The sequence below is a fragment of the Hylobates moloch genome, unplaced genomic scaffold (genome assembly GCF_009828535.3).
Source record: "Hylobates moloch isolate HMO894 unplaced genomic scaffold, HMol_V3 SCAFFOLD_20, whole genome shotgun sequence".
Classification (NCBI taxonomy): Eukaryota; Metazoa; Chordata; class Mammalia; order Primates; family Hylobatidae; genus Hylobates; species Hylobates moloch.
This window is the reverse complement of record NW_026652295.1, coordinates 50,422,385-50,450,345: the sequence shown is the minus strand read 5'-3', so window position 1 is coordinate 50,450,345 and position 27,961 is coordinate 50,422,385. Positions and strand designations below refer to the sequence as shown.

Sequence of the window (27,961 nt, the reverse complement as noted above, 5' to 3'; positions counted from 1 at the left end):
TAACCAGTTTCTTCTGATGAGCAGATCACTTGCCTCATGTCTTAGAATCCAGTAGGTGGCCCCTTGGCCATGAAATGTGTGGGAGTGGCTTCTCCCTAACTTGACCTTTCTCCTTTCAGTGGGAGGGAACTATTGAAAGGAACAAAGAGCTTATAAATACATTAAGACCTGGAATTCAGTTGCCGAGCCAGGACGGTGACAGCGTTTAACAAAGTAAGTACTGATCTTATAAATCTCTCTACATTGCCTCACACCCTCCTCTCTAGCCTCCTAGAAAAATATGCTAATATGTGTCCTTAACACAAGGAAAAGTCTGTTTTTACTCATATCGTGCCATCTTGGTGTGTTTGGGTGACAGTTCAAGAATTGTTTATTTCTTTTCTGTTGGATACATCTTTACAGAAATGTAAAAATGAAGAATTTAGAAAACCAGGGCCTCAGAATTTAATGGTATGGGAAACAATGACATGAGGAGAAAAAAGAAATGGTAGCATTTTAAACAATCTGAGAATAATCAGTGCTGGAAGAAGTGGCAATGTTTGTAAAAATTTATTTCTCTATATAAGTAGTCAAAACACAATTGTTGTAAGTTGTGATGCTGTAATACTATATTGGCTGTGAAAATTCAAAACTAAGGTTTATTATAATTAGAATAAATTAGTTTGAATGTCAGGAGGACTAGATTCTAGTTGAGCCTCTGCCACTAATTAGCTTGACGACAAGTCATATTCTGTCTCTGGGGTTCTACCAACTCATGGCCAATCTAGAGGATAGCTAAGAAAGAGGCTCTGACTGTTGATGCCCTTTAAACTGTGTAATTCTTTGAATGGAGATCTGTCCTGCCCACTCTAGGAGGTTTCTAAGCGTCCCTGCCCTCTACCTATCTGATTTGTAGCCCCCTCTCCCTCCCGGCAGATGTGACAACCCAAAATGTCTCTAGACCTTGCTCAATGTCCTCTGGAGCAGAGGAGCAAAATCCCCCTGGTTGAGAACCATGGGACTACATGACTTCATGGGGCTAAGCAAGGCTGTGTTACTGATGTGCCCCACTGCTTGGACATTCACTGAAAACTTCCTGTTAATCCAGGTGGACTGATTAGTGAATATCATTAACCTCTGTACAGGAGCTAAAAAGGAAAGAGAGAGAGAAACAGAGAGCTACCATATGACAGATTTGATATGTCTGGATTCATATAAAAATTTATTCCTACTAGAGTTCTATGGACAAAATATAGAGATCTAGAGATATGGATATATAGATAATAGATGATGAAGAGACAGACAGATTACAGACAGATAGATGCATAGAACGATTGATAGATAAAATAATACATACATGGATGGGTAGACAGATAAGGATTATAAACAGATACATATACATAGATTGTTGATAGGTAAAATAACCGATGGATAGATAGATCAAAGAAAGAGGATCCATGGGCTACTCAGTGTGTCCAAAGACTCACCCATCTTCCAAGCACCGGGACAAGAACAAACACCCATTGCTGAGTTCCTACTATGAATTTTTTGTACATTATCTCATTTAACTTTCTCAACAACCCTCAAAAGTAGAAATAACTACCTCTACTCTAAGAAGAGAAAATTGAGGATCAGAGACTAAACAACCTACAGCTTTTATGAACCCTGTAATGGGAGGAGTCATGGTTTATCTCATTCTCCCTTCTCTCTGATAAGAAACAGTGTCATTTGGACCACCTCAGAGACGTAACTCTTTTAATTTACTCCTGGAATTACGATAGCTTATATTCCTTTCAAATTAAGCCCATTTTTAATTGATGTAAATACAGTTATACTAGTCTTCAACTCAGTCTGGATTTTAGGTTGTCAAAGTAGAGAAAGACACACTTTTATTACTTTTTTCTTCCAAGCAAGCCCCTGAAAACTTGCTAAGAGTAAGAACTCATGAATTAGATGTTCCCCTCTCACCCTCTCCTTCCAACATTTAGTTGGCTAATATACTCTGAATAGAAAAATATAAAACAACTTCTCAGACAGGAGCAGAGAGCCAGATTATGGGGTGGAATGGAAAAGCTCTGGACCTGCAATCAGAAGGAGTTCAGGCTGACCCAACACTCACCAAGTGTGCAGCATGAGACAAGTGCTTTAGCTTTCTGAAACTCAATGTGCCCATTGAATGGCTATTAGGAGCCATTTCCCAGGGTTGTTGCAGAAGGTAGACACACTCCCTAGATATTGACCATGAATGAGGAGCATGTGTGTGTGACCCATGGCAAATCCTTGAGCTCTCTGGTTCTCATTTTCTGTTGACCCAACAAAGCTCAACGGTAACCTCTGCCCCAGTCTTAGCCTGACCCTTGGAAACCTCACACTGAGAGGTGATATGTTAGTTATCAGCAGGAGTGTTGTGATAAAATGTTATGTAAGATAAAAATTCATTTCCTGTTGAAACATGATCCTCAATCAATGGCTAAGGGAGCTTAGTGTGGGGATTGGAATCATGACACTGTGAACTCTAGTCCATAACAATTAAACAACCACACCCCACACTTTTGTGTGAACTTCACTCTCCCTTTCTTTCTGCTGAATAATGCTACTTCAATTTCCCAGGTTAGGAAAGTGCAATGTCAAAATATCTAATTACAGAACAGGTGAGTTGATCCAGTATGATTTCAAATAATTCTTTACTTTCCAAAGGCTAAAATATTGACTCCCACATTTTAAAATGTAGACATTTAAAAGATTTTGGTGTCTATTTATGCAGCCAACAAACATATTAAAAAAGTTCATCACCACTGGTCATTAGAGAAATGCAAATCAAAATCACAATGAGATACCATCTCATGCCAGTTAGAATGGCGATCATTAAAAAGTCAGGAAACAACAGATGCTGGAGAGGATGTGGAGAAATAGTAACACTTTTACACTGTTGGTGGGAGTGTAAATTAGTTCAACCATTGTGGAAGACAGTGTGGCGATTCCTCAAGGATCTAGAACTAGAAATACCATTTGACCCAGAAATCCCATTACTGGGTATATACCCAAAGGATTATAAATCATTCTACTACAAAGACACATGCACATGTATGTTTCCTGCGGCCCTGTTCACAATTGCAAAGACTTGGAACCAACCCAAATGCCCACCAATGATAGACTGGATAAAGAAAATGTGGCACATATACACCATGGAATACTATGCAGCCATAAAAAAGGATGAGTTCATGTCCTTTGCAGGGACATGGTTGATGCTGGAAACCATCATTCTCAGTAAGCTATCACAAGAACAGAAAACGAAACACTGCATGTTCTCACTCATAAGTGGAAGTTGACCAAGGAGAACACATGGTCACAGGGAGGGTAACATCATACACTGGGACCTATAGTGGGGTGGAGGGCTAGAGAAGGGATAGCATTAGGAGAAATACCTAATGTAGATGACGGGTTGAAGGGTGCAGCAAACCAGCATGGCATGTGCATACCTATGTAACAAACCTGCACATTCTGCACATGTACTCCAGAATTTAAAGTATAAAAAAAAGATTTTGATGTCTAAATTTAAGTCATACATACTTTTGTAGAAGTACATTAGTTGACAGCGGGTGCAGTGGCTCACGCCTGTAATTCCAGCACTTTGGAAGGCTGAGGCAAGTGGATCTCCTGAGGTCAGGTGTTTGAGACCAGCCTGGCCAACATGCTGAAGCCCTGTCTCTATAAAAAATACAAAATTAGCCAAGTGTGGAGGCATGTGCTGGTAATCCAAGCTACTTGGGAGGCTGAGGCAGGAGAATCACTTGAAACTGGGAGGCTGAGGTTGCGTGAGCTGAGATTGCGCCATAGCACTCCAGCCAGGGAAAAAAACAGTGAAACTCCATCTCAAAAAAAAAAAAAAAAAGAAATACATTAGTTGTTAAAGGCAAGTATATTTTTCTTCTACACTCAACAACCACAAAACTTTGCAAGAAGAATCTTAATGTTTAATAACAGAGCTGGGGGGTTAGGGAGAAAATGCAACTGTTCCTAAGTCCTGACACCGGAACTCCTGCTTTCAATGAGTCCTGTGTCCTTCCATTTACATTCATTATACAATTAGTTGCATCTGTCCCTGCAGCCGTTGGTTTTCATTCTCTGATACTCTGCTATGTTCCACCTCCCAAACAGCCTGGGATAGAGCAAGGGCAATCAAACTTCACTGATGAGCCCAGTCAATTTATCTCTAACCATTTACAACGAGCAGGCGAGCGTGCACACATGCAAACATCCGTACACACAATATACAAATAACTGAAACTAACATCTCATGAAACATTACTCACCCTTCAACATGTCATGCTCGCTGATATTTTTATTCTTTTCTATTTTATTTTAAAAAGTAGTGGGATTTCACAATCTACTGAAAGATTACCATGCATATTTGAGAAACACTAACATAGAAAATAAGACTCTGTCTTTAGTTTTTAATAGCAGTGAGTCTGCATCCCAGATCCACCACTTAATCTGGGTAAGTTACTTTAAAAACCTCAGTATCCTCAACTGTAAAATGAGAATAGCAACAGCCTTTCACCTTAGGTGATTTTTGTAGGACAAATGAGAGAAGTTTAGAAGAATGGCCAGTGTGTGACTGACGCTGAACAAATGCTAGCTCCTTCCATATCCTGCAAAGTTAATGCAGCAACATCTCCTTTGCCAGGTTATAAAACAAAATGCCCCCCCCAGAGTTAGAATATAGAATGCCAAAAGAAGCAAGGGATTAGCATTCTCTGTTGAAAGAATTTGGATCTTCTAGCTACAGTAAAACAAGTCTGAAGCCTAATTTCTGGTTTTGATCAAATGCAGTCTCACAGCCAGAGAGCTGAAGAGTGACTTAGCTCCCTGCCGGTCCTCCCTGTCAGTGACATCCTCTGGTTTCACGGCCAGTTCATGGGTTCCCAGGGCCTTCACCCAGCTGGCTTCCAGGCGTGACTTCATTTTAGTCCTTGGTGTAGATATTCATGTCCATCACCAACCAGATTGTGACTGTGAACATTGTATTTCTCTGATGTTCCATTTCACTAACTAAAAAATGGAGAAAACAACCATTTCATGGGACTATAAGGAGGGTTAAAGATATAAAATATTGAAAGGGACTAGCACGGAGGAAGGATCATTAGGAAGTTTTCAATAAATATTAGTTCTTGAATTCTTCCTCTTCCCATTAACTCCTATACATATATAATTACCACATACTCTCACCTCTTATGCTGCCAAGAAAAGTCACAGTTAAACAATGAAGACTTGAGACTGGTTTGCTGGAATCTGAGGGTGGCCACTGCTGGGTAACAATTTGAGCCAAGAAAATATTCCAGGAACTCCTTGAACCCAGTCGTGAAGAAGGCAGGTTCTTCTTTAGCATTGTTTGTGGTTTTCAACCACACATCCTAAAGTACATTTTTGATTCTATGGTTTCAGTTATTCATTCATTCATTCAGGCTTAGAGAAACCTCCAGGAGACTGCTATCATGGCAGAGAAGCCCAAGCTCCACTACTTCAATGCACGGGGCAGAATGGAGTGCATCCGGTGGCTCCTGGCTGCAGCTGGAGTAGAGGTAGGTTCTGAGTTAGGTCATCTTAAGTTGGATTTAAAATTGCGTTATCACATACTTTTCCCACAGAAACTATGCAATGATTACTTACTGAAGCATTAGGCCTTAAATAAACATGGACTGTAATTAAGAAAGAGATGAATAGATTTGACCCAAAAATTGTTAAAATTTCTTCTCATCTAAGAGCATACATATTAAAATACAATTAAGAAACTAATCAAAAAGTGTAGAACGTAAGTGGATTAGAATTTAAACAAACTGTAAAAAATAATTTACGGCATTAGAGACATGAATATTGACTGAATATTTGATGACATGAAATAATTATTGTTAATATTTCATATGTGATAATGTACTATGGTTACCTTTAGAGTAGTTTATGTGTTTTAGGAAAACACATTGAAGTATTTAAGGATTAATCATATGGATCTGGGATTTCTTTGGAATTATTACAAGAGGAGAAGTAGGTGGGCATAAATATAATATCACATTGGTTTTGGTTGATAATTATTGATTCTAGGTGAGAAGTATAAGGAGAATTTTTATGCTTTTCTGTTTATTTTTATTCATGTTCATAATTTCCACAATAAAAAAATAAAAATACATAATATTAAAAAATGGCTGTAGTTAGAGGTAAAATGCAAACTATAAATGAGAGGTGTAAGGGAGTGGATTGTAACAAACTACCTATTAAAGATTGACTACATTCACAGCAATTATTTGCTTGAGCACTTATTAATTCCAGGTTCTGTACTAGGTCATGGAGATAGTGAACAAGACAGACACAGTCCCTGCCCTGGGGGGGCCTACATGTTTATGAGGATGCAGACAAGTAAACACATGGTAAAAATGAGGGGTGAAGGCCTCTAGAACACCCAAGCATTCCCCAGTGTTACCAGGCCATCCTCCCAGTGTTTGAGCAGGAAATGCTGGGAGGTGTCTGTGGGACTCCGCTAAGTGCTGCCCTCTAGAGGTGTCACTGAGAAAAACACTGCCCAGTCCAGACCAGAGTCCTTCAGCGACTGCCTGAGGGTTTTCCTGGGAAGTGAGTCATGGACAAACTCAGGAGATCTTGTCCCTCAGGTGGCAGCAGAAAAGGAGGGTTTCAAGTCAGGTGGCGTCCTGTGAAGGGAACTTCTAGCGCGCCCCTTCAGCCTCACAGCGCAGTGTGGACCTGAACCTTGGAACAGTACTTTGTGCATTGCTTCACGAAGGCTTGGGAATTTAGCCTCACCCCTTCTCTGTTCTATGAAGAAATAAGCACATAAGAAATCCAAACGCTATCATTCTAGGTTGTTTCCTTTGTACAAATGAATACCCTGTTTCACTGTCACCCAGACATTAGCTCTACAGCTCAAGGATGTGTTCAGAGCCCGGGTAGGAAGAGTTCAGCAGGAGGGAGGGCGGGGCAAGGCTGGGAGGAACCCAGGTTCCCAGGTCTCCATCCAGCCGGACTGAAGGCGGGGGCAGGGCTGACTGCAGACCTTGCTAGGCTTCTGGGGTCTCAGTGCCCTAAGGCTGATGATCACAACCCAGTCCTCACATCCCACTTGCTACCCCACCCCACCTCGGCTAACCTCCTGCCTGGACCACCCACTGTTCCTTAGGTTTGTCCTGAACTGGATGCCTTATTAATTGCTGGCACACACCCCCATGACCTCTAGATCCTGGTCCTGTGTGATCATAGATCCACAACAAATTCTGTTCCATGGAGCAAGCCAGAAACGCCCAAATTCCTGATCTTTCACCATAAAGAACTCCATTAAAGTATAATTAGCCACTGCAAACACCGCTACTACTTATTACTTGATGTATGTGGGTCAGGCCCTGTATCATGCATTTTGAAACATTACAAAATTCCATTTAAGAAAATATTATATTCCCATTTTGCAGATTAAGAATCTAAGGCTTGAAGATTTTAAGCAATAATTCCTAGATCACACAGCTATTTTGAGGCAGAGTCAAGATTGGAATCAGATCATAATAACATTGAAATCCACAAAACCTTGATAACTTTTGCTTAGACTTTTGGTTTGATAGATTCTGCCTATTTAAGTCAACTGCATCATTATGTAATAACTGAATTTCATATCTGTATTAAATACCTGCATCCACTCATAGCTTCTGGTCAGATTGAGACGGCCTCGTTGCTGGCTGCCATTTCCACCAAAGTGACTTGTCTCAGGACAAGGTGGAATTTACTCCAAGGTTTAAGTTACTGGATGTAGATCAAGAACTAAGTATAGTTTCAAAATTCTAAACATAACTATATTTAATGAGCAGTTACTATACACCTGCTACTTTTCTAAGTGCTTTGCATGACCTTGTAATTTAATCTTGATATCAACCTATGCCATAGGTACCGTAAGTATACCCATTTCGTAGTTTAGCATACTCAGACACAGAGAGTTTCGGTAACACGTCCAAAGTCAAGAAGCCAGTACATGAAAATGGTGATATTGAACCCACAAAACCACATCAGAAACCAGAGGTTTTCATGAAAAATAAGTTAGTGTGGGACTCTAATTCCTTTATTAAATTGAGAATTTTACTCTATTGGGTCCCATGTACTTCAGAAGAGAAAATTATAGTTGCAAGTGTTAAAGCTGTGCAACAGCGGCAACCTATTTCACCCTTAGCAGGGTTCCTGAAAAGTAGGGTGATATAAATTATAGCAGAGGCTCCTTGGTGGCAGAACATTTGATGGCCATTAGCCCATGGCATACCCCACACTGGGGACACACAAGGTTGTGATCTGATCTCACCTGGAGATACAGGCTTTCCTAACATATGACAACACCATAACTAGGAGAACTGCTCAGTGCCGTCTCTCCAGTGATGTCCCCTCTCAAAACATGACCTCATCATAGACATTCATGAAATCAGGGTGGAGGTGAACTAAAAGATTGAGCAGCTATGTGCTGTGACCCATGCACTGTTCTCAATGAATTAGGTCTAAACTTCCAAATGGCCATGACCAGCCCCCTCTGTGTATCCTGCGAAACTCAGAAATCCTATATTCTCCAAATCACGCACCAGATAGGGGCCATTCAAGGTCACAAGTCTATAATAGAATTAACTAAGAAGAACCCATTTACTGTTTCTGCTTCCAGTTTGAAGAGAAATTTATAGAATCTGCAGAAGATTTGGACAAGTTAAGAAATGGTAAGATCAATCTCTAAGTAATTCTGATGAGTGTATCTAGTAGAAGGTACAGAGGAATGTTGAGCAGCCGGGAATGCCTATGTGTGTGGGGAGTGATATTTGGTCATGGTGGAGAGGGAGAAAGTGGTTAAAATGGAAGGGATGTGGCTCCTTGATCAGGTCTGGCAACTCTCTCCAAGCTAAAAGGACCAGACCTCTCAGAGTATTTGTTAATGATATCCCGCCCCCGGGGAAAGCCCTTTCTTTGTTTTCATGCTTGGGGCACCGTCAGCGAGCTGTGATTATCAGCACAGGATCCCATACAGCCCTCCCCATCCAAGCACACGCAAGAACACGCGCTAGATGAAAGGAGGAGAAGTCGACGTGGCCACTGCCTTGAGGTTTTTCTTTCATGGTGGGGGGCGGTGACAAAGTAACACTGCAGCACCACTGCAGGCTTTGAAGAGCAGAAAAAGGGACTCTTACATTAAAAACCTCTCAGAACCTGCCTTAAATGTCACAAACACCATGAGACTTACCCTGCGAACTTCCCATTTTAAATGGCACCCTGTTGCCAGTCCTATTGTAACTTGTCCCAACCTCTTCCTAAAATATCCATGAAGATAAATCAACACAAAAAATACAAGAGTCCTACTATCTGGAGGGGAAATAAAAACAAAAATGAAGTAACAGGACAAAAAGTAAAAGGAAGCTTCTTAAGAAAAAGAAGAACTACAAGAAACTTTTTAAAAATGTTGTTTGGGCCAGGTGTGGTGGCTCACACCTGTAATCCCAGCTCTTTGGGAGGCTGAGGTGGGTGGATCATTTGAGGTCTGGAGTTCGAGACCAGTTTGGCCAACATGATGAGATCACATCTCTACTAAAAATACAAAAATTAGCCGGGTATGTTGGCGCACGCCTGTAATCCCAGCTACTCAGGAGGCTGAGGCAGGAGAATTGCTTGAACCCAGGAGGCGGAGGTTACAGAGAGCCAAGATCGTCTCACTGCTCTCCAGCCTGGGCGACAGAGTGAGACTCTGTCTCAAAAAACAAAACAAGGAAAAAAGTTGTTTCGAGTGAAATCTTACCAGGCAATAATTTCTTTTTCATTTCACAAATTTAGTCATTTCCATAACCATTTTTTCATCCTGAAAGGGTGGGTTTCATAGACATTTCATGCTCCTTTTTTTTCCTTCTTTCTAAGATGGGAGTTTGCTGTTCCAGCAAGTACCAATGGTTGAGATTGACGGGATGAAGCTGGTGCAGACCAGAGCCATTCTTAACTACATTGCCAGCAAATACAACCTTTATGGGAAAGACATGAAGGAGAGAGCCCTGTACGGTATATTTTCTGTTCTTCCATCCACAGAGAACACAGAGTGATTTAGGTCCTTCCTTGAGTGAGTGGGACCATGGCAGGGCATCATGACCAGGAGCAGGCTGGGTCTTGGGCGTGTATGCTGAGGTCCAGTATTGCAGAGTCCCATGGAGATGAAGGAACAGTGAACATGGGGAGGGTTCAGGCGAGGGTGATTCTAGAAGAGGATGCAGTCCATGGATCCTGCAACCTGACAGAGGTTTCCAAACACTCATAAGCCCTATGAACTGAGGAGGATGGGGAATCATGATTCAGGTACTCAGATCTTCAGAGGCTAGACTCCAGCCAACAGTGTAGGGCAAGGCATAGAATGTCTGAGAGTCTGTAGATGAAGGCCTGGGGAGGGAAGGCTGCAAATAAGCTGAATCTCAGGTCTCAGTAATTCCAAGAATCATGACCAGGAACCTAAATTACCAACCAATTATACGGACTAGAACACTTGAGCGGGGCTGGTAGAGGCTGGTGCCCAGGATGCTGGGGTTACCTTGACACATGGATAGAAGGCTGAAACAGCCAGATTGATTCAATACCAACAAAGCCCTGGGGTCTCCTCTCTGTGGTGATGAGACCGCATAATTCCAAATAAATCCTGAATGGAACTGTTGGCAGCTCCACAAAAACTTTAACATAGTATTACCAGTGACCCAGCAGTTGCTCTAGTAGGCATATCCCCAAACAATCAAAAATACATCCACACTAAATCTTTTACATAAATGAACAATGCAAATAACAATATTCATAGTATTCAAAAAGTGGAAACAATCTAAATATCCATCAATCAATCAATGGAGGAGAAAAAATACCTTAGCCATGCAATGGAAAGTTATTTGGTCACGAAAAGGAATGAAGTACCAATGCATGCTACAAGATGGTTAAACCATAAAGACATATTACATAAAAGAAATGAGACACAGAAGACCACATATTATAGGATTCTTTTTGTATGAAATGTCCAGATATCCAAATCCATAGAGGTAGAAAGTAGATTAGTGGTTGCCTGGAGGTAAACGAGTGGGGCTTGGAGATAAATGAAGAATACCACTAATGGTACAGATGTCCTTATCAGGGTGATAAGAATAATTCTGGAATTAGACTGTGATGATTATTACAGAATTCTGTGAATCCACCAAAAACCATTCAATAGTGTAATTTAACAGGTTGCAATTACAGTATGTGAACATACGTCAATAAAGGTCTTGTTTTAAAAAGTATTGTGAAACTCTAGTTTGACACAAAAGAAGAAAAGCTTGCACTGGTTGTAACTGTACAGAGAATTTCACCAGGGAAGGGGATTCTTAGGTGGGGTCTCAGGAAAGGCACACATGGCTAGAGTTAGGCAACAGCACATGGAGAGGGCTGTGGAAACGTGTTTCATGGGTGTAATTGGAAGAACAGCTAATATGGGGCACAGGAGCCCTGGGAGCTGTAAAATGATGAGAGAGGACAAGAAATATGGCTGAGATGGCTGTGCCACGGATTCTTTTAGGATTACTTAGGGGGCAGGTCTTTGGCCATTTGACTCACACTAAGTTCATGCACAGAACAAGCCACACTTGAGATGATAAATCCTGGCACAGCATCAGTGGTTACTGGCAGTGATTCCACCAATTTCTCTCATGACTATGACTACCAATGCTCTTTTTCCTGTATTAGGTCATGTGTGTACCAAAATTTAGAGATATATCTACCTTGATAGGTTGTTTTAAGAAATAAATGTTAATATACCTGTAAAAATCAGAACATAATGACTAGAGTATAAAAGGCGCTAACTGGAGGTGAATTACTTTGCCACCATCTGACCGTCTATTCTCTTAGGTTTTTATAAGCCTATAAAATCTAAGGCAAAAGGCATTTGATGGTTTGGTTGTTTTTGTCTTTCAGGATTGATATGTACACAGAAGGTATAGTAGATTTGACTGAAATGATCCTTCCTGTGTTCATATGTCAACCTGAGGAAAGAGATGCCAAGACTGCCTTGGTCAAAGAGAAAATAAAAAATCGCTATTTCCCTGCCTTTGAAAAAGTAAGTGAAGCTGTTCAGTGTTTAGGGGAACTGAATTTAGACACCAGTAGAACAATAGTGGCTGGGAATTCCTGGGGCCACTGACCTTCGCTTTCAGTGAGACTTCCTGAACACCAAGGCAGCACTCTGACTCTCAAGGCATCTTATGCAAATAGACTTGGAGGAACAATTGTACCACTTATACCCAAGCTATGATTTTCCAGTAAAATTTTAATTTACAGACCCCAGCATTAAATTCTCTGTTCAACAAAATTTCATATTCATAAGTAGAACGTGGGCTGTGGAAGGCTCTGGACCACACTGGAGGTTGCTGTTGAGTCTATGGAACCCCATGGACGTTTATTGAAGACGAACATGATGAAAGTGATCCATCAGAAAATATTCTAGCACCCTGTGTAGGAAGACAGGAAACCAATTGCCCAACCAGAGAATATTGCAGTGTTTCAGGGATCAGTATTTTTTAAAAGGAGAGTGACTGTGGGATGCAGAGGAAGATTCTGTAAAATGCATTTTATAGTAAGTTGCAGACATCAGTGCAGTTCACCTCTAAACGCTTCAGCTTCCAAATTATAACAGAGTGCCGGTTAGGAACCAGAGTCGATACTATAAGAAATATGATGAATTCAGGTTCACCCAGGTTTACTTCAGAACCCAGGGAGATAGAGCAGGGAATGAGGAGAGCAGAGAAGGAGAAATGAGGACTCTGAAATAGTCTCCTTCTGCGGGAAGAGTGTTGTCATGAAGGTGGAGTCACTGCCCAAGGGAGACTGGAGAAGGAAGGAGCAGAATGTAGAGCCATGTCCTGAATGTGAGGGCTCCACGCTGTAGGACCTGGGGCAGACAGAACATGTGGCAGCAGGTGCTAAGTCCTTGGCGCATGTGGAAGAAGCAAGCTGGGTGGGTCGTGTAGACGCCACAGTGATGTGGATGAGAAGAGAAAATGGGAGCCTGAGCTACAACTGAGGACTGAGTAGAGTTACACTTCTTACTCTCTCATTCATTCAGATAATGTGGAGAAAACTTGGGATTTCTGCACCCATGCAGTAAGGCAACGGAGGTGGGGAAAGTCAGGGTGGAGAGGCTCTGAAAGAAGCAGGGATCCCAGCCTGGGTGTGCATGTGTTCCTGATCTCATTCCTCCAATTCTCCAGGTCTTAAAGAGCCACGGACAAGACTACCTTGTTGGCAACAAGCTGAGCCGGGCTGACATTCACCTGGTGGAACTTCTCTACTACGTGGAAGAGCTTGACTCCAGTCTTATCTCCAGCTTCCCTCTGCTGAAGGTGACCCATTTCACAGCCCAGAGAGGCAGCCCCACATCTCTTATATTGGGATCTCATACCGGGACTGACCATGTTTTGACCCCACCCTTCTCCAGCTCTTCAGTGCCCCCAAGGTCTCCAAAATCAGCTTCCAGGCTCCAATTCTGAGGAATGAAAACACTTTTGTTCTGGAAAGGAAATTTGTGGTGCATGCCACCCCATGAAGAGTATTTTGCCTTTTATCATGGAAAGGACCCAGGGCCCAGCAGCTCTCCCCATCCCTCTATTTCAATGTGGTTTCTGTTCCTGAGTTCTCTGTGATGTCCTTTATCCCACGTGTGCCCTTGTCCTCCCACACTGAGTCGGTCTGAGCAGAGCCCTTTCCATCTGGTTTCCTCCCTGGGCTCTGGCTCCTGCTGTCTGACATTGTGGTCCTCTCTGCCCAGCTCACTAGCACTCTGCCCCCCGCACTGTATCTCTCACTGAGAAAAGGTGGTCCCATGGTTTGTGTTTAATGTTTTCTATAACATTTTCCTTTCCAACCCATTTCCCCATAGTTTTACTTCTGCTTAGAGACTGATCTATGTTAGCATCTCACAGGCACATTGATTTTTCTTGTCTTATACATGAGCCACAAATCTACAGGATTAATATGTAAGAAGAAAGATAGGGATGACTGAACTGATTAAAACTTCAAGACATCTTTGGGGAAAATAAAGTGAGCTACATGTTATTCCTCTTATCTTCATTTCTCACTGGGTGTCTGTTTCTGCCTCCATGCTGGTACTCATGGAGGGGACTCGCTTGGTCTTTGGCAGGAGGGGTTCAGATTCCCTGGGTCGTCTTAAGGGTGGTGGCAGGCCTTGGCTTCACTCTGAGGCTGTGCTTTGTGGATTACAGGCCCTGAAAACCAGAATCAGCAACCTGCCCACGGTGAAGAAGTTTCTGCAGCCTGGCAGCCAGAGAAAGCCTCCCATGGATGTGAAATCTTTAGAAGCAGCAAGGAAGATTTTCAAGTTTTAATAAAGCAGCCATGGAGGCCAAGAACATGCCAGACCAATATTCTAAAGTTTGCAACAATGAAGTGCTTTACCTAAGTGTGGATTGTGCCTCTTGTAAAGCTAATAAACTCTTTCCAATTACATGCTAATTAAATAATAAATAACTCTTATTTGTTGACTTAGCTAAAATTGATTTGTTTTCATTAGGATCTGATATGAATTTAGATTTCCAATCTCCTCCTAACCTACCACTTTCTTGGAATTAAAAATTTGGTAAAAAAGAAGAAACTATAGATTATGTGGTTTGTTTGACTTTTCCAAGAATTGCCCTGTAACATTTGTCATACAATCTATTAAAATGTCAATGTAGAAATGCACTTCTGACATTTTCAGGTATGCACAGGAGAAGAGTTACCATCCTGGGTAATGGCATAAAGACATTTTCTTCTTTTCCTGAACAGTCATTTTATTTCTGATAAAAGCATTCTTTCTGATGCATTTGCAAAACAACGATTCTGTCTGCTGTGGATTCCTCAGTTTTCTAGGAGGTGAGGAAATATTGAAGAGCAAACAGACCCACCCTCTGCTCTCAGGCCACCCTGTTGTCCCTTACAGTGCGTGTGCTCCTGGCTCATCCTCACTCTGCTCCTTAAGGCTCTGTGGGGGCCACCGTCCTGAACATTCCCTCAGTTTCCTCAGTGTCGCTCAGGCCTGGGCTGCCAAGATACAGATGGTATATGTGAATTACATATAAGTAACTACTATATGCAAAATCATTTTTCCACGGTGTGGCATTGTGCCAGAGTGCTTAGATGAGCAGTGCTTTCTAGCTCCACTCACATACTGGTCCTATAATGTTAATCTCCCCTGGGACACCTGGGCTTCTGCAATTTGAGCTCCCCTGTTAGAATGAGCTTCCCCACAGTTGGCAGAGGTGGTTGAGGGGGCAGACAGACACAGGCTTCCTACCTGCAGCTTCACTTTGCTCTAGTCTCTTCTCCACTTACAACCAGCGTAGCCTTTCTAAAATACAAATTGGAAAAAAAAATCACGGAATTCTGCAGTGAGTCCTGACTGCATATAGAATGCATCCTCACACCCGTCCTCACTCCTTGATCTCCAGCCCAATCCACCCTCTGAGCATGGTGGGGCCTCTTGCCTTCCTCCCTGGGTGCATTTGCTAGCCCTGCCTGGCAAGCTCCTTCCGAGTGGACCACTTAACACTACGTCATTGCTTCCCAGGAGCGCTGGGCTGTCCTCTGCCCTCCACAGAGCCCCAGTGAGCCTCTAACAACACCTGAGGGCCACTGTGTCTGTTCCTCTGTACTGTGAGCTCGTGGTGTGGGGCTTGGCCTGCTGGGTCCCCAGTGCTTCATCACCAATGGACAATGACATCTGCACAGACCCATGCACAGCTCTATGCACCTCCAGAACCTGGGTATATGAGACTAGGTTTTGAGAACTCACAAATCCCCACACACTCTACCTGACTGTCTCTATTCTTTCATTAGTTTCTAAAAAAATGGACTCATATCCCTCAAATGCTTTGTAAGGACCTTGCTTGGATGCTGACCAAAATAAACAAACTGCTAAGAAATTTTTATGGGACACGTGAACTAGAATGCTGAAGCTTTGATGAAATTAGGGAATTATAGAATTTTAATATGATAAGAGATTATCATATTAAACATAATCATAGTGGGATTATGTTTAGGAAAGCAGTTCTTCCTTGCTAGAGATGAATACTAGTATTTGCAGACGAAATGATATGCTGTCTGGGATTTGCTTGAAAAGAATCCCCTGGTAGTGGAGGGAGTTTGTATCGTTTTCTTGTGGCTTTTCTCACAGATTCCCTACAAACTACAAACTGGGTGGCTTGAAACATCAGAAATGCATTTTCTTACAATTCTGAAGGCCAGAAGTCTGAAGTCAGGGTGCGAGTAGGGCCAGATTCCCCTGGAAGTTCTAGGGGACAATCTTTCCCTGCCTCCTATAACTTCTGCAGACTCTTGGCATTTCTGGACTTTCATGGATCGTGGCCACGTCACTCTACTTTCTGCCTGGGGCTTCCAGCACCTCACCCTCTGCGTATCTGTGTCTTCTGCTCTCTGCGTTGCAGGTGAGAGGTGACAACGTGCTAGCAGCCCTCGCTTGCTCTCTGCGCCTCTTCGGCCTTGGCGTCCACTCTGGCCACGCTTGAGGAGCTCTTCAGCCTGCCGCTGCACTGTGGGAGCCCCTCCCTGGGCTGGCCAAGGTCGGAGCCGGCTCCCTCTGCTTGAGGGGAGGTGTGGAGGGGGAGGCGCAGGTGGAAACGAGGGCTGCACGCAGTGCGCTCGTGGGCCAGCCTGAGTTCCGGGTGGGGGCGGGCTCGGCAGGCCCCGCACTCAGAGTAGCCGCCTGGCCCTGGGCAGTGAGGGGAATTGCACCCAGGCCAGCAGCTGCAGAGAGTACACCAGGTCCCCCAACAGTGCTGGCCCGCCCATGCCATGCTCAATTTCTCGCCGGGCCTCAGCCACCTAGCCGCAGGGCAGTGCTCCGGACCTGCAGCCCGCCATGCCTGAACCCCCCTCTACCCCCCCGCCCCCCCCACCCGCGGGCTCCCACCCCACCGGAGCCTCCCCGATGGGCACCGCCCCCTGCTCTGTGGCTCCCGGTCACATCCACCGCCCAAGGGCTGAGGAGTGTGGGCGCGGGGCACGGGACTGGCAGGCAGCTCCGCCCATGGCCCCAGTGCAGGATCCACTAGGCAAAACTAGCTGGGCTCCTGAGTCATGTGAGGACTTGGAGAACTTTTATGTCTAGCTAGGGGATTTGGAGAACTTTTATGTCTAGCTGGAGGATTGTGTATGCACCAATCAGTACTCTGTCTAGCTCAAGGTTTGTGGATGCACCCATCAGCACTCTGTATCTAGCTAATCTGCTGGGACTTGGAGAACTTTTATGTCTAGCTAAAGGATTGTAAATGCACCAATCAGCATTCTGTGTCAAGCTCAAGGTTTGTAAACACACCAATCAGCAGCCTGTTGAAACGGACCAATCAGCTCTCTTTAAAATGGGCCAATCAGCAGGATGTGGGTGGGGTCAGATAAGGGAATAAAAACAGGCTGCCCAGCGGGGAGCGGCAACCTGGTGGGATGTCTTTCCACGATTTGAAAGCTTGGTTTTTTTTTGCCGTTTGCAGTAAATCTTGCTGCTGCTTATTCTTTGGGTCTGCGTTGCGTTTATGAGCTGTAACTCTCACCACGAAGATCTGCAGCTTCACTCCTGAAGCCAGCGAGACCTTGAACCCACCGGGAGGAACGAACAACTCCAGACACGCGGCTTTGTGACACTCAACGGGAAGGTACGCGAAGGTATGCAGCTTCACTCCTGAAGCCAGTGAGACCACGAACCCACCAGAAGGAAGAAACTCTAGACACATCTGAACATCTGAAGGAATACACTCCGGACACACCATCTTTAAGAGCTGTAACACTCCCACCAGGGTCTGCGGCCTCATTATTGAAGTCAGCGACACCACGAACCCACCAATTCCGGACACAGGGCCACTTGTCATTGGGCGTAGGGTGTGTCTGGATATACCAGGATGATCTCATCTCAAGTTCCTTAACTTCTTCTGCAAAGAGCCTTTTTCCAAGTAAGGTCGCCTTTAAAGGACTCAAGGATTTGGACGTGAACATACCTTTCTTGGGAGCCAACATAACTTGATCCACTACCTTGTATAGATGAAGAAATGTTGCTGGCAATTGATGAATCCAGGTCATGGGTACCTTCAGACTTGTTATATTACTCGCTCTACTTTAGTATTTGCTAGAATTTTTCCATGTAAATTTTAAAACTGTCTTATTTTAGGAGCTCTTACAATGTCCAGGTTTTGTCCTAGACAATAAGGACTGGACTTTAAGAAGGCGGCTCTGCTCTCAGGAGCTCAAAGACTAGGGAGAAATCTGATATTGAATACATCATGTTAAATTAATGTAGGGAAAGACACAATAGAGAAAATACGGTAGGAGCTGAAAGTAGAGTATTCCAGTCAGGACAAATACCGTGTGCAAAGGCCCAGAGGCCAGGAACGGTGATTTGAGCAATGCAGAGAGGAAACGCTATAAAAATAGGGTGGCCGGATTTGGCGGATAAGATACAGGACACCCAAATAAATGTAAATTTTTAGATAATACTGTATTAGTATAAACATGTTTACTACAGTGTTTGGGACATACTTATACTAAGAAATGACTGATCCTTTGCCTGGAATTCATATTTACCTGGGTGCCCTGTATTTTGTGTGGCAACCCAGTAAGAGAAGCCTTCCAGAGTGCCATCAGCCTGCCCTTCAGAGCCATCCCCTCCCAGCTATGCTCCCAGCAGAGGTTTCTCATCTGCCTTAGTCCTGACATCCAAGTCATTAAAAAGGATCTTCAAAAAGCCAGTTTCTACTGACTTACTGTAAAGAGAGCAAAATCTGTTGAAATTTTTGGTTAGACTTTTATCGCCAACCTTGAAAAGGAACATATTAACTAGTTACCTTGTGATAAGAGGATGACTTGCCGTTTTTCTTATAATCTAGTAGGCAGTCCTGCGGCTGTGAAACGTGTGGGAGTGGCTGTTTTTAACTTGACTCTATTCCTTTCAGTGGGAGGGAGCTATTGAAATGAACATGTAGTTTATACACCACATTAGGACCTTAAATTAAGTTGTTGAGCCCCAAGGGTGACAGCCTTTAACAAAGTAAATACTGATCTTAGAAATCTCCCTATATTACCTCATGACCTCGCATCTAGGTCACTAGAAAAATACTTTAAAATGTGTCCTTGGCACAAGAAAAATCTGTTTCAAACTCATATTAATGCCTTCTCTGTGTGCTTGAATGATAGTTTGAAAGTTCTACATTCACCTGCTTTTGGATACATTGTTTCAACTTAAATAATAAAGAGACACTTTCAAATGAATTTTATTTGAGAATTAAGTGTTGTAATGGGTATATGTTTGTCATAGTAAATTATGTATGTATTCAGGAAAGTTAAGGAAGAAAAAGGTTTTTATAGGAAAAAAATAAGGATTAAATAAACGTTTTGAAATACTTATCTTTCACTACAAATATCAATAACAAGGGTAATGCCAGGCCAAGTTTAAAGAAGCAGTTGATAGGCAAATGCCCTAACAGAAGTATTCTAAGATTGCAATGGCCTTTGTTCAAGGTTGTGTTTTTCGTAGTTTGTTTTGTTATCAGATAAAGAGTAAGAACATTCTTTTTTGTTTGTTTGTTTGAGACGGAGTCTTGCTCTGTCGTCCAGACTGGAGTGCAGTGGCACCACCTCTGCTCATCACAAGCTCCACCTCCCAGGTTCGTGCCATTCTCCTGCCTCAGCCTCCCGAGTAGCTGGGACTACAGGCGCCCGCCACCACGTCCGGCTAATTTTTTGTATTTTTAGTAGAGACAGGGTTTCATCGTGTTAGCCAGGATGGTCTCAATCTCCTGACCTCGTGATCCACCCACCTCAGCCTCCCAAAGTGCTGGGATTATAGGCGTGAGCCACCGTGCATGTCCAGAACATTTTCCTTATGGCCTTTTTCAGCTGTGTTTGTCAGAGTTTTCCTAACGTTGTGACTCCTTTTGACTCTGACAACTCTCACAAACATTAAAGAAATGCAAAAATGAAGAATTTAGAAAACTAGACTATGAGAATTTAATGATAGTAGAAAAATTAATGTCATGAGGGGAAAAAATAGTCATGATGTCATTTTACGTAATCTAAGAATATGATCATTGCCAGGGGGAAGGTAGGTGTTTATGCTAAAGTTACATTCTCTAGACAAGTAATAAACACACAATTATTGTGAATTTACGTTTGGCAAGATCATAGACTTGGGAATTCCCAATGATTGGTAAAAGGGACATACAACTGGACAGTTCCATGTCTGCAGTTGCTTCTCCAAACCTCCATTTCCTGCTGAGCAAAGAGACACCAACACCTGCCAAGCACAATTCTAATTTACAACTTGATGGTAGATGATCACGCATTAATGCTTCCTTCAGAAAGTGCTTTGTGATTTGTTGTCAAGTGTTGATGCCATTGGCTTTTCAATATTTCTTTAAGGTTGTTATGCTCCAAAAGGCAGGCAGAATGTTTTGAGAGCAATTTTCTAGAACTTACAGGTGAATCTAAGTCTTTAGAACTTTTGGTTCTATAAAGCAAGATGACCTAGATTAATGACTAAGAAAATTAAAAACAATAATGCCCTTCTTGTGAATTTTCAGATTCCTGATTCAACAATTATCTGTTAATCCTTGTCCTTTGCCCAATTAAACACTTACCTGATAACCTTGCTCTTTCCAAATTCCTCCTTCCTTAGTCCTTCTGGGTCTACTCAGTGAGCCACACCCATATCTTTATTAATTCTGTGAAATTGTAGAAAATTGAGTCTGATAATCAGGATTGGCTGATCCATTATCTTGACTCTATTATTTAATTTTTGTATTTAATTTTTTCTGTATCATTTGATTTTCTCAAGGAAGTTCAAAAGATGAAATTATAGAAATCTCTGTGACTGCTAAAATGTCTAGCATTGCTTTGTGATCTATCCAAGTATCAGTGATATTGTAATACTACTACCATGTGCAATACACTGCGCTAAAACATACTGTGAGACCTCTCTGCTCTTTGGGAACCTCACAATTTAGTGGGGACACAATGTGTATATAAGTAACTGTAATACTTTATAGCTGTGAAAATTCAAAATTAAGGTTGATTTATAATAGGAATAAATTAGTTTCTGAATGTCAGGAAAACTAGAATCTGATTCAGTCTTTCCCACTAATTGGCTAGATGACAAGTCACATTCTGTATCTAGGGTTCAACCAACTCACCGCAAACCTTGAAAATGGCTAAGGAAAAGTCTCTCATCTTACCCTTGGCACCCCTTGGGATGGGTAATTCTTTGGGTGCAGGGGCTGTCCTGTTCATGATAGGCATCACCGGCCTCCACCTACCTATGTTGAAGCACTACCCACCACCTTCTGCCTCGATGTGACAACCAAGAATGTCTCCAGATATTCTGAATGTCCTCTGGGGTATGGGAGCAAAATATTTTCTGGTTTGGAATCTGCAGACTACATGACTTCTCAAGTATTAAAATTCAGAAGCTGATAGAATAACTAAATAATTACTGCAGCATATAACTAGCTTTGTTTTGCTTTGTTTTAGAGACAGGGTCTTGCTCCATGGCCCAGGCTGGAGGGCAGTGGCACAGTCATGGCTCACTGCAATCACCACCTCCTGGGTTCAATCAATCCTCCCAGCTCAGTCTACTGAGTCGATGGGATCACAGGTGCATGCTATTGCACCTGACTAATTTGGTTTTTTTGTAGAGACATGGTCTGCTAGGTTGCTCACGCTGCACTCAAGCTCCTGGCTCAAGTGATCCTCCCACCGCTGTCTCCCAAAGTGCTGGGATTACAGGTGTGAGTGACCATACCCAGCCTGATATCTAGTTTTAAAAATGCACCTAAAGGAACCCAGCTAATGTGTATGGTGCTATTAGAATATAAGTCAACAATCTCCTGGAATAAATGTTTAATAGTGGGGATATAAAGGAAAGATTAGGAGCTTCAGTGATGTCCTCCTTTTGGATCCAGATGTGAGACCTGTCCAGGCTATAAAATAATTCACAGGAAAAAATGTGACACCTGATACAGTTTGGCTCTGTGTCCCCACCCAAATCTAATGCTGAATTGTCATCCCCAGTGTTGGAGGTGGGGCCTGGTGGGAGGTGATTGGACCATGGGTTATTTTCTAATGGCTTCACATCATCCCCCTAGTGCTGTTTTCTGATAGAGTTTTCATGAGATATGGATGTTTGAGAGTGTGTAGCACCTTCCTGTTGACTCTCGGTCTCTCCTGCCAGCCATGTGAATATGTGCTTGCTTCCCCTTTGCCTTCCATCATGATTGTAAGTTTCCTAAGGCCTCCATAGAAGCAGAAGCCTGTACAGCCTGCAGAACTGTGAGCTGATTAAACCTCTTTTATCAATTACCCAGTTTCAGGTATGTCTTTATAGCAGTGTGAGAATGGACTAATACAAGAAACTGGTACCAGGAAAGTGGGACATTCCTATGAAGATACCTGAAAATGTGGAAGCAGCTTTAAAATTGGGTAAGGAGCAGAGGCTGGAACAGTTTGGAGGGCTCAGAAGAAGGTAGGAAAATGAGGGTAAGTTTGGAACTTCCTAGAAACTAGTTGAATGGTTGTAATCAAAATGCTGATAGTGATTTGGACAGTGAAGTCCAGGCTGAGGTCTCAGATGGAGATGAGAAACTTTTTGGGAATGGGAGTGAAAGTCACTCTTGCTATGCCTTAGCAAAGAGACTGGTGGCATTGTGCCTCTGCTGTAGAGATCTGTGAGACTTTTAACTTGAGAGATGATTTAGGGTATCTGGTAGAAGAAATTTCTGAGCTGCAAAGCATTCAAGATTTAGCCTGGCTGTTTCTAACAGCACATGTTCATATGTGTTCACAAAGACATGATCTGAAATCTGTCATTGAATCTGAATGAATCAATCTGAAATTGAAACTTATATTTAAAAGGGAAGCAGAGCATAAAAGTTTGGAAAATTTGCAGTCTGATCACGTGGTAGAAAAGAAAATCCAACTTTCAGGGGATGAAATCAAGCCAGCGGCAGAAATTTGCAAAAGTCTTAGTTATTAACATACTATTCCTTTTGCAAAAGTTTGGAAATTTGCAAAAGTAGCTAAATGTTAACAGCAAAGACAATGGGGAAAATGTCTCCAGGTCATGTCCAGGGCTTTGTGACAGCCCCTCCCATCACAGGCCTAGAGGCCTAGGAGAGAAAACTGGTTTTGTGAGCCAAACCCAGGGCTCTGCTTGAGACATGGCATCCTGTGTCCCAGCTGCTTCAGCTCCAACCATGGCTATAAAGGGCCCCAGATACATCTCAGGCCACTGCTCCAGAGGGGGCAAGCCATAAGAAGCCTTGGCAGCTTCCATGTGTGTTAAGCCTGCATGTGCACAGAGAGCAAGAGTTGAGGCTTGGGATCCTTTGCCTAGATTTCATAAGATTTGAGGAAACACCTGGATGGCCAGGCAGATGCCTGCTAACAGGAGTGGAGCCCTCATGTAGAACTTCTACTAGGGCAGTGGGGAAGGGAAAAGTTGGAGCCCCACACAGAGTCTCCATTGGGGCACTGCCTAGTGGAGCTATGAGAAGAGGGCCATTGTACCCCAGATCCCAGAATGATAGATCCACCAACAGCTCGCACAATGCATCTGGAAAAGTTGCAGGTGCTCAACACCAGCCAGTTAAAGCAGCCTAGGGAATGTATCATGCAGAGCCACAGGTGCAGAGCTGCCCAAGGCCTTGGGAGCCCACCCCTTGCATCAGTGTGGCCTGGATGTGAGACAAAGAGTCAAAGAAGTCAAAGAAGACTATTATGAAGCTTTAAGATGTAATGACTTCCCTGCTGGGTTTTGGACTTGCATGAGGCTGGCAGCTCTTTTATTTTGACTGACTTCTCCCTTTTGAAATGAGACCATTTATCCAATGCCTGTACTCCTACTGTATCTTGGAAGTAACTAACTTGTTCTTGATTTTACAGGCTTGGAGGCAGAAGGGACTTACCTAGTCTCAGATGACACTTTGGACTTGGGCTTTTGAGTTAATGCTGGAATGAGTTAAGACATTGGGGGACTATTGGGAAACCCTTTGAAGTATCTAAGCATGGAATATATGGTATTTGGGATTTCCTTACATCATTACAAGATGGGGGAAGTGGGTGGCCATGTATATGAAAACACATTGGTTTTAGATGGTGTAAACCAAATATAAAATTCTAAGCCCCCTCCTTCACTCTGATCATCTGAATGGATCTCTCTTTTCAGTAAGGCCATTCCAAAGCTAACCTGAAAAACAAATTCAGGCCGTGATGGGAAGTGGAGGGGGTTGGACAAGCCTCATTATACCTTATCTCTTTTGGAATTACTAACAGAACAAACTCTTTTAGTCTGATAAGAAACATGTACAATCATTTTCTCTGAAACTTGCTACCAGGTGGCTTCATCTGCAGGATTAAACTTTGTTCTCTACAACCCCTTATTATCCTAAACTAGACATTCCTTTCTATTGATTCCAGGTGGTTAGATAGTAACTTAACTCTTTCAACCAATTGCCAATCAGACAAATTTTACATCTACACACAACCTGGAAACCCATACTTCCAGTTTCCCCCCTTTCCATACCAAACCAATGTACATCTATATATATGATTGATGTCTCATGTCTCCTGAAAATGTGTAAAATTAAGCTGTACCCTCACCACCTTGACCACACGGTCTCAGAATCTCCTGAGGGCTGTATCTCAGGCACTGGATACTCATATTTGGCTCAGAATAAATCTTCAAATATTTTACAGAGTTTGACTCTTTTCAATAACATTGGCAGTTACTGATTCTATGAGAGGAATACAAGGAAGGTCGTGATACTTTTGTGTTATTTTTATACATGTTAGAAATTTATATAATAAGGGGATAAAATGTGTATCAGGAAGTGAGCGTAAAGTTAAAATGCATACCACACATGAGAGGTGGAAGACAGTGGATTATAACAAATAACCTGTTATAGACTGAGTATATTAATTCAATGATTATTTTGTTGTGCACCTACTAAGTGCCAGGTGCTGTGTGAGATTCTGATGGTAGACAGTGAACAAGACAGACTCAGTTCCTGGTCTTGAGTAGCCTGCATACCTATAAGAATGGAGACAAGTAAACAGGTGATTAAAATCAGGAGCTTCCAGGAGAACACCCAAGCATTCCCCAGAGTTACCAGGTCATCCTTCCAGTGTTTGAGCAGGAAATGCTGGGAGGTGTCTGTGGGACTCCGCTAAGTGCTGCCCTCTAGAGGTGTCACTGAGAAAAACACTTCCAAGTCCAGAACAGAGTCCCTCAGCGACTGCCTGAGGGTTTTCCTCGGGGTAACTCATGGACAGACTCAGGAGATCTTGTCCCTCGGGTGGCAGCCGAAAAGGAGGGTTTCAGGTGAGGTGGCATCCTGTGAAGGGAACTTCTAGCGCGCCCGTTCAGCCTCATGGCGCCGTGTGGACCTGAACCTTGGGATGGCACTTTCTTCATTGCTTCACGAGGGCCTGGGACTTTAGCCTCACCCTTTCTCAATCCTATGAAGAAATAAGCACACAAGAAATCCAAACACTGCCATTCCAGGTTGTTTTCTTTGTACAAATGAACACCCTGTCACCCAGACATCAGCTCTACAGCTCAGGGATGTGTTCAGAGCCCGGGTAGGAAGAGTTCAGCAGGAGGGAGGCAGGAGCAAGGCTGAGAGGAACCCAGGCTCCCTGGTCTCCATCCAGCCTGAATGAAGGTGGGGGGCAGGGCTGACTGCAGACCGTACTCAGGCTTCTGGGGTCTCAGTGCCCTAAGGCTGATGATCACAACCCAGTCCTCAGCCTCACAAGCACGTCCCACTTGCCAATCTCACCCCACCTCGGTCACCCTCCTGCCAGGACCACCCACCGTTCCTTAGGTTTGTCCTGAATTGGACGCTTTATTAATTGCTGGCACACACCCCCCATGATCTTTAGATCCTGGTCCTGTGCGATCATAGATCCACAACAAACTCTTGGTGCATGGAGCAAGCTAGAAACCCCCAAATTCCTGAACTTTCACCGTAAACAACTCCATTAAACTATAAGTAACCACTGCAAACACAACTACCATTTATTACTTGATGTTGATGCATGCAGCTCAGGCCCCGTATCATGCATTTTGAAAACATTGCAATATTCTGTTTAAGAAAATGTTGTATCGCCATTTTGCGGATGAGGAAACTAAGGCTTGAAGATGTTAAGTGATGATTCCCAGATCACACAGCTATTTTGAGGCAGAGCCAAGATTGGTACCAGATCATATCAACAGTGAAATACAGGAAATCTTGATAAGTGTCTACTTTGACTTTTATTTTTATAGATTCTGCCTATTAAGTCAACTGCATTGTTATGCAATAACTGGTTTTCATATTTGTATTAAATACCTGCATCCACTCAGAGCTTCTGATCAGATTGAGACGGCCTTATTGCTGGCTGCCATTCCAACCAAAGTGACTACTCTCAGGACAAGGCGTGATTTATTTCAAAGTTTAAATCACTGATATAGATCAGCAATGGAGTATATTTTCATCAATATTAGATTGATTTAATTTTTTTAAGGAAAATATGAAATAGCAGCCATACCTCAGAATCCTAATAGTGTATGTTTCATGAGCACTTATACACTTGCTAGTTTTCTGAGTGCTTTGCATGACTTTGTAATTTAATCTTCATACCAACCTATAACATAGGTACCATAAGTATACCCATTTCATAGGTTAGGATACTGAGACACAGAGAGATTTAACAATGTGTCCAAAGTCAAGAAGCCAGGACATGACAACAGTGATATTAAACCCACACAACCATGTCACAAGCCAGAGATTTTCATTAAAAATAATGTTACTGTGGGGACTTTAATTCCTTCCTGAAATTGAGAATTCTATTCTATTGTGTCCCATATACTCCAGGAGGGAAAATTATAATTGCAAGAGTTATAACTGTGCAACAGCTATGACCTATTTCAACCTTAGCAGGGCTCCTACAAACTGAGCTATGTAAATTATAGCAGAGGGACCTTGGTGGCAGAATCTTTGGTGGCCATTGGCCCATGGCATACCCATGCTGGGGACACAAAGATTGTGGTCTGATCTCACTCAGAGACATACGCTTTCCTAAGATATGACAACATCGTAATTAGAAGAACTGCATGATCCATTAACTGCAGTGACATCCCCTGTCAAATCATGACCTAATCATGGACATGGGAGTGATCAAGGTGGAAGTAAAGTGAACTAGAAGATTGAGCAACTATGTGCTGTGATCCATGCCCTTTTCTTGATGATCTAGTGTAAATTTCAAAATGGCCACCACCAGCCTCCTCTGTGTGCTCTGCCAAGCTCAGAAATCTTATATTTTCCAAATTATGTACCAGACAGAAGCCATTCAAGGTTAAAAGTCTACAATGCTATGGAATGAATTAATAAGAGCCCATTTACTGTTTCTGCTTCCAGTTTGAAGAGAAATTTCTGGAATCTGCAAAAGATTTGGAAAAGTTAAGAAATAGTAAGATCAAGTCTCTAAGTGCCTCTGAGGAGGTTATCTAGTAGAAGGTACACAGGGAGGTTTGAACAGCCGGCAATGCCTACATGTGTGTAGGATTGTAGTTGGTGATGGCGGAGAGGGAGAAAATCATAAAATGGAAACGATGGGCTCCTAGAGCAGGTCTGGCAACTCTTTCCAGGCTAAAAAGGGCCAGACTTCTTTTGTATCTGCTGGAGAACCATCTCTAGCACCCTGAGGATCCCTTTTCTTGCTTTCCTGCTTTTGGCACCATGAGTGAGCTGTGGTCATCAGCTCAGGATCTCATATAGCCCACCGCATCCAAAGACACGCAAGGGCATGTTTTAGGCAAAAGGAGTTGAAATAGGTCCATTTTGAATTGTTTCTAAGTTTGACAAGGTGATATCTTTGCAAT

General features: G+C 42.9%; 1 protein-coding gene across 1 annotated transcript; it reads left to right on the top strand.

Annotated features, from left to right (window-relative positions):
* Positions 1–126: 126 nt before the first annotated feature.
* LOC116460498 (glutathione S-transferase A5) lies at positions 127–14,608 on the top strand. The gene is made up of 7 exons (XM_058432400.1): positions 127–213; positions 5,445–5,561; positions 8,672–8,723; positions 9,907–10,039; positions 11,962–12,103; positions 13,254–13,385; positions 14,265–14,608. The coding sequence occupies exons 2-7, from the start codon at positions 5,475–5,477 to the stop codon at positions 14,385–14,387; spliced, it is 669 nt and encodes a 222-aa protein (XP_058288383.1). The 5' UTR covers positions 127–213; positions 5,445–5,474; the 3' UTR covers positions 14,388–14,608.
* Positions 14,609–27,961: the final 13,353 nt, after the last annotated feature.

Coding starts and splice junctions, on each gene's coding strand:
- LOC116460498 (XM_058432400.1), top strand. CDS start 5,475: ATGGCAGAGAAGCCCAAGCTCCACTACTTCAATGCACGGGGCAGAATG. Junction 10,040..11,961: donor GACATGAAGGAGAGAGCCCT/GTACGGTATATT, acceptor TTTGTCTTTCAG/GATTGATATGTACACAGAAG. Junction 13,386..14,264: donor CCAGCTTCCCTCTGCTGAAG/GTGACCCATTTC, acceptor TGTGGATTACAG/GCCCTGAAAACCAGAATCAG.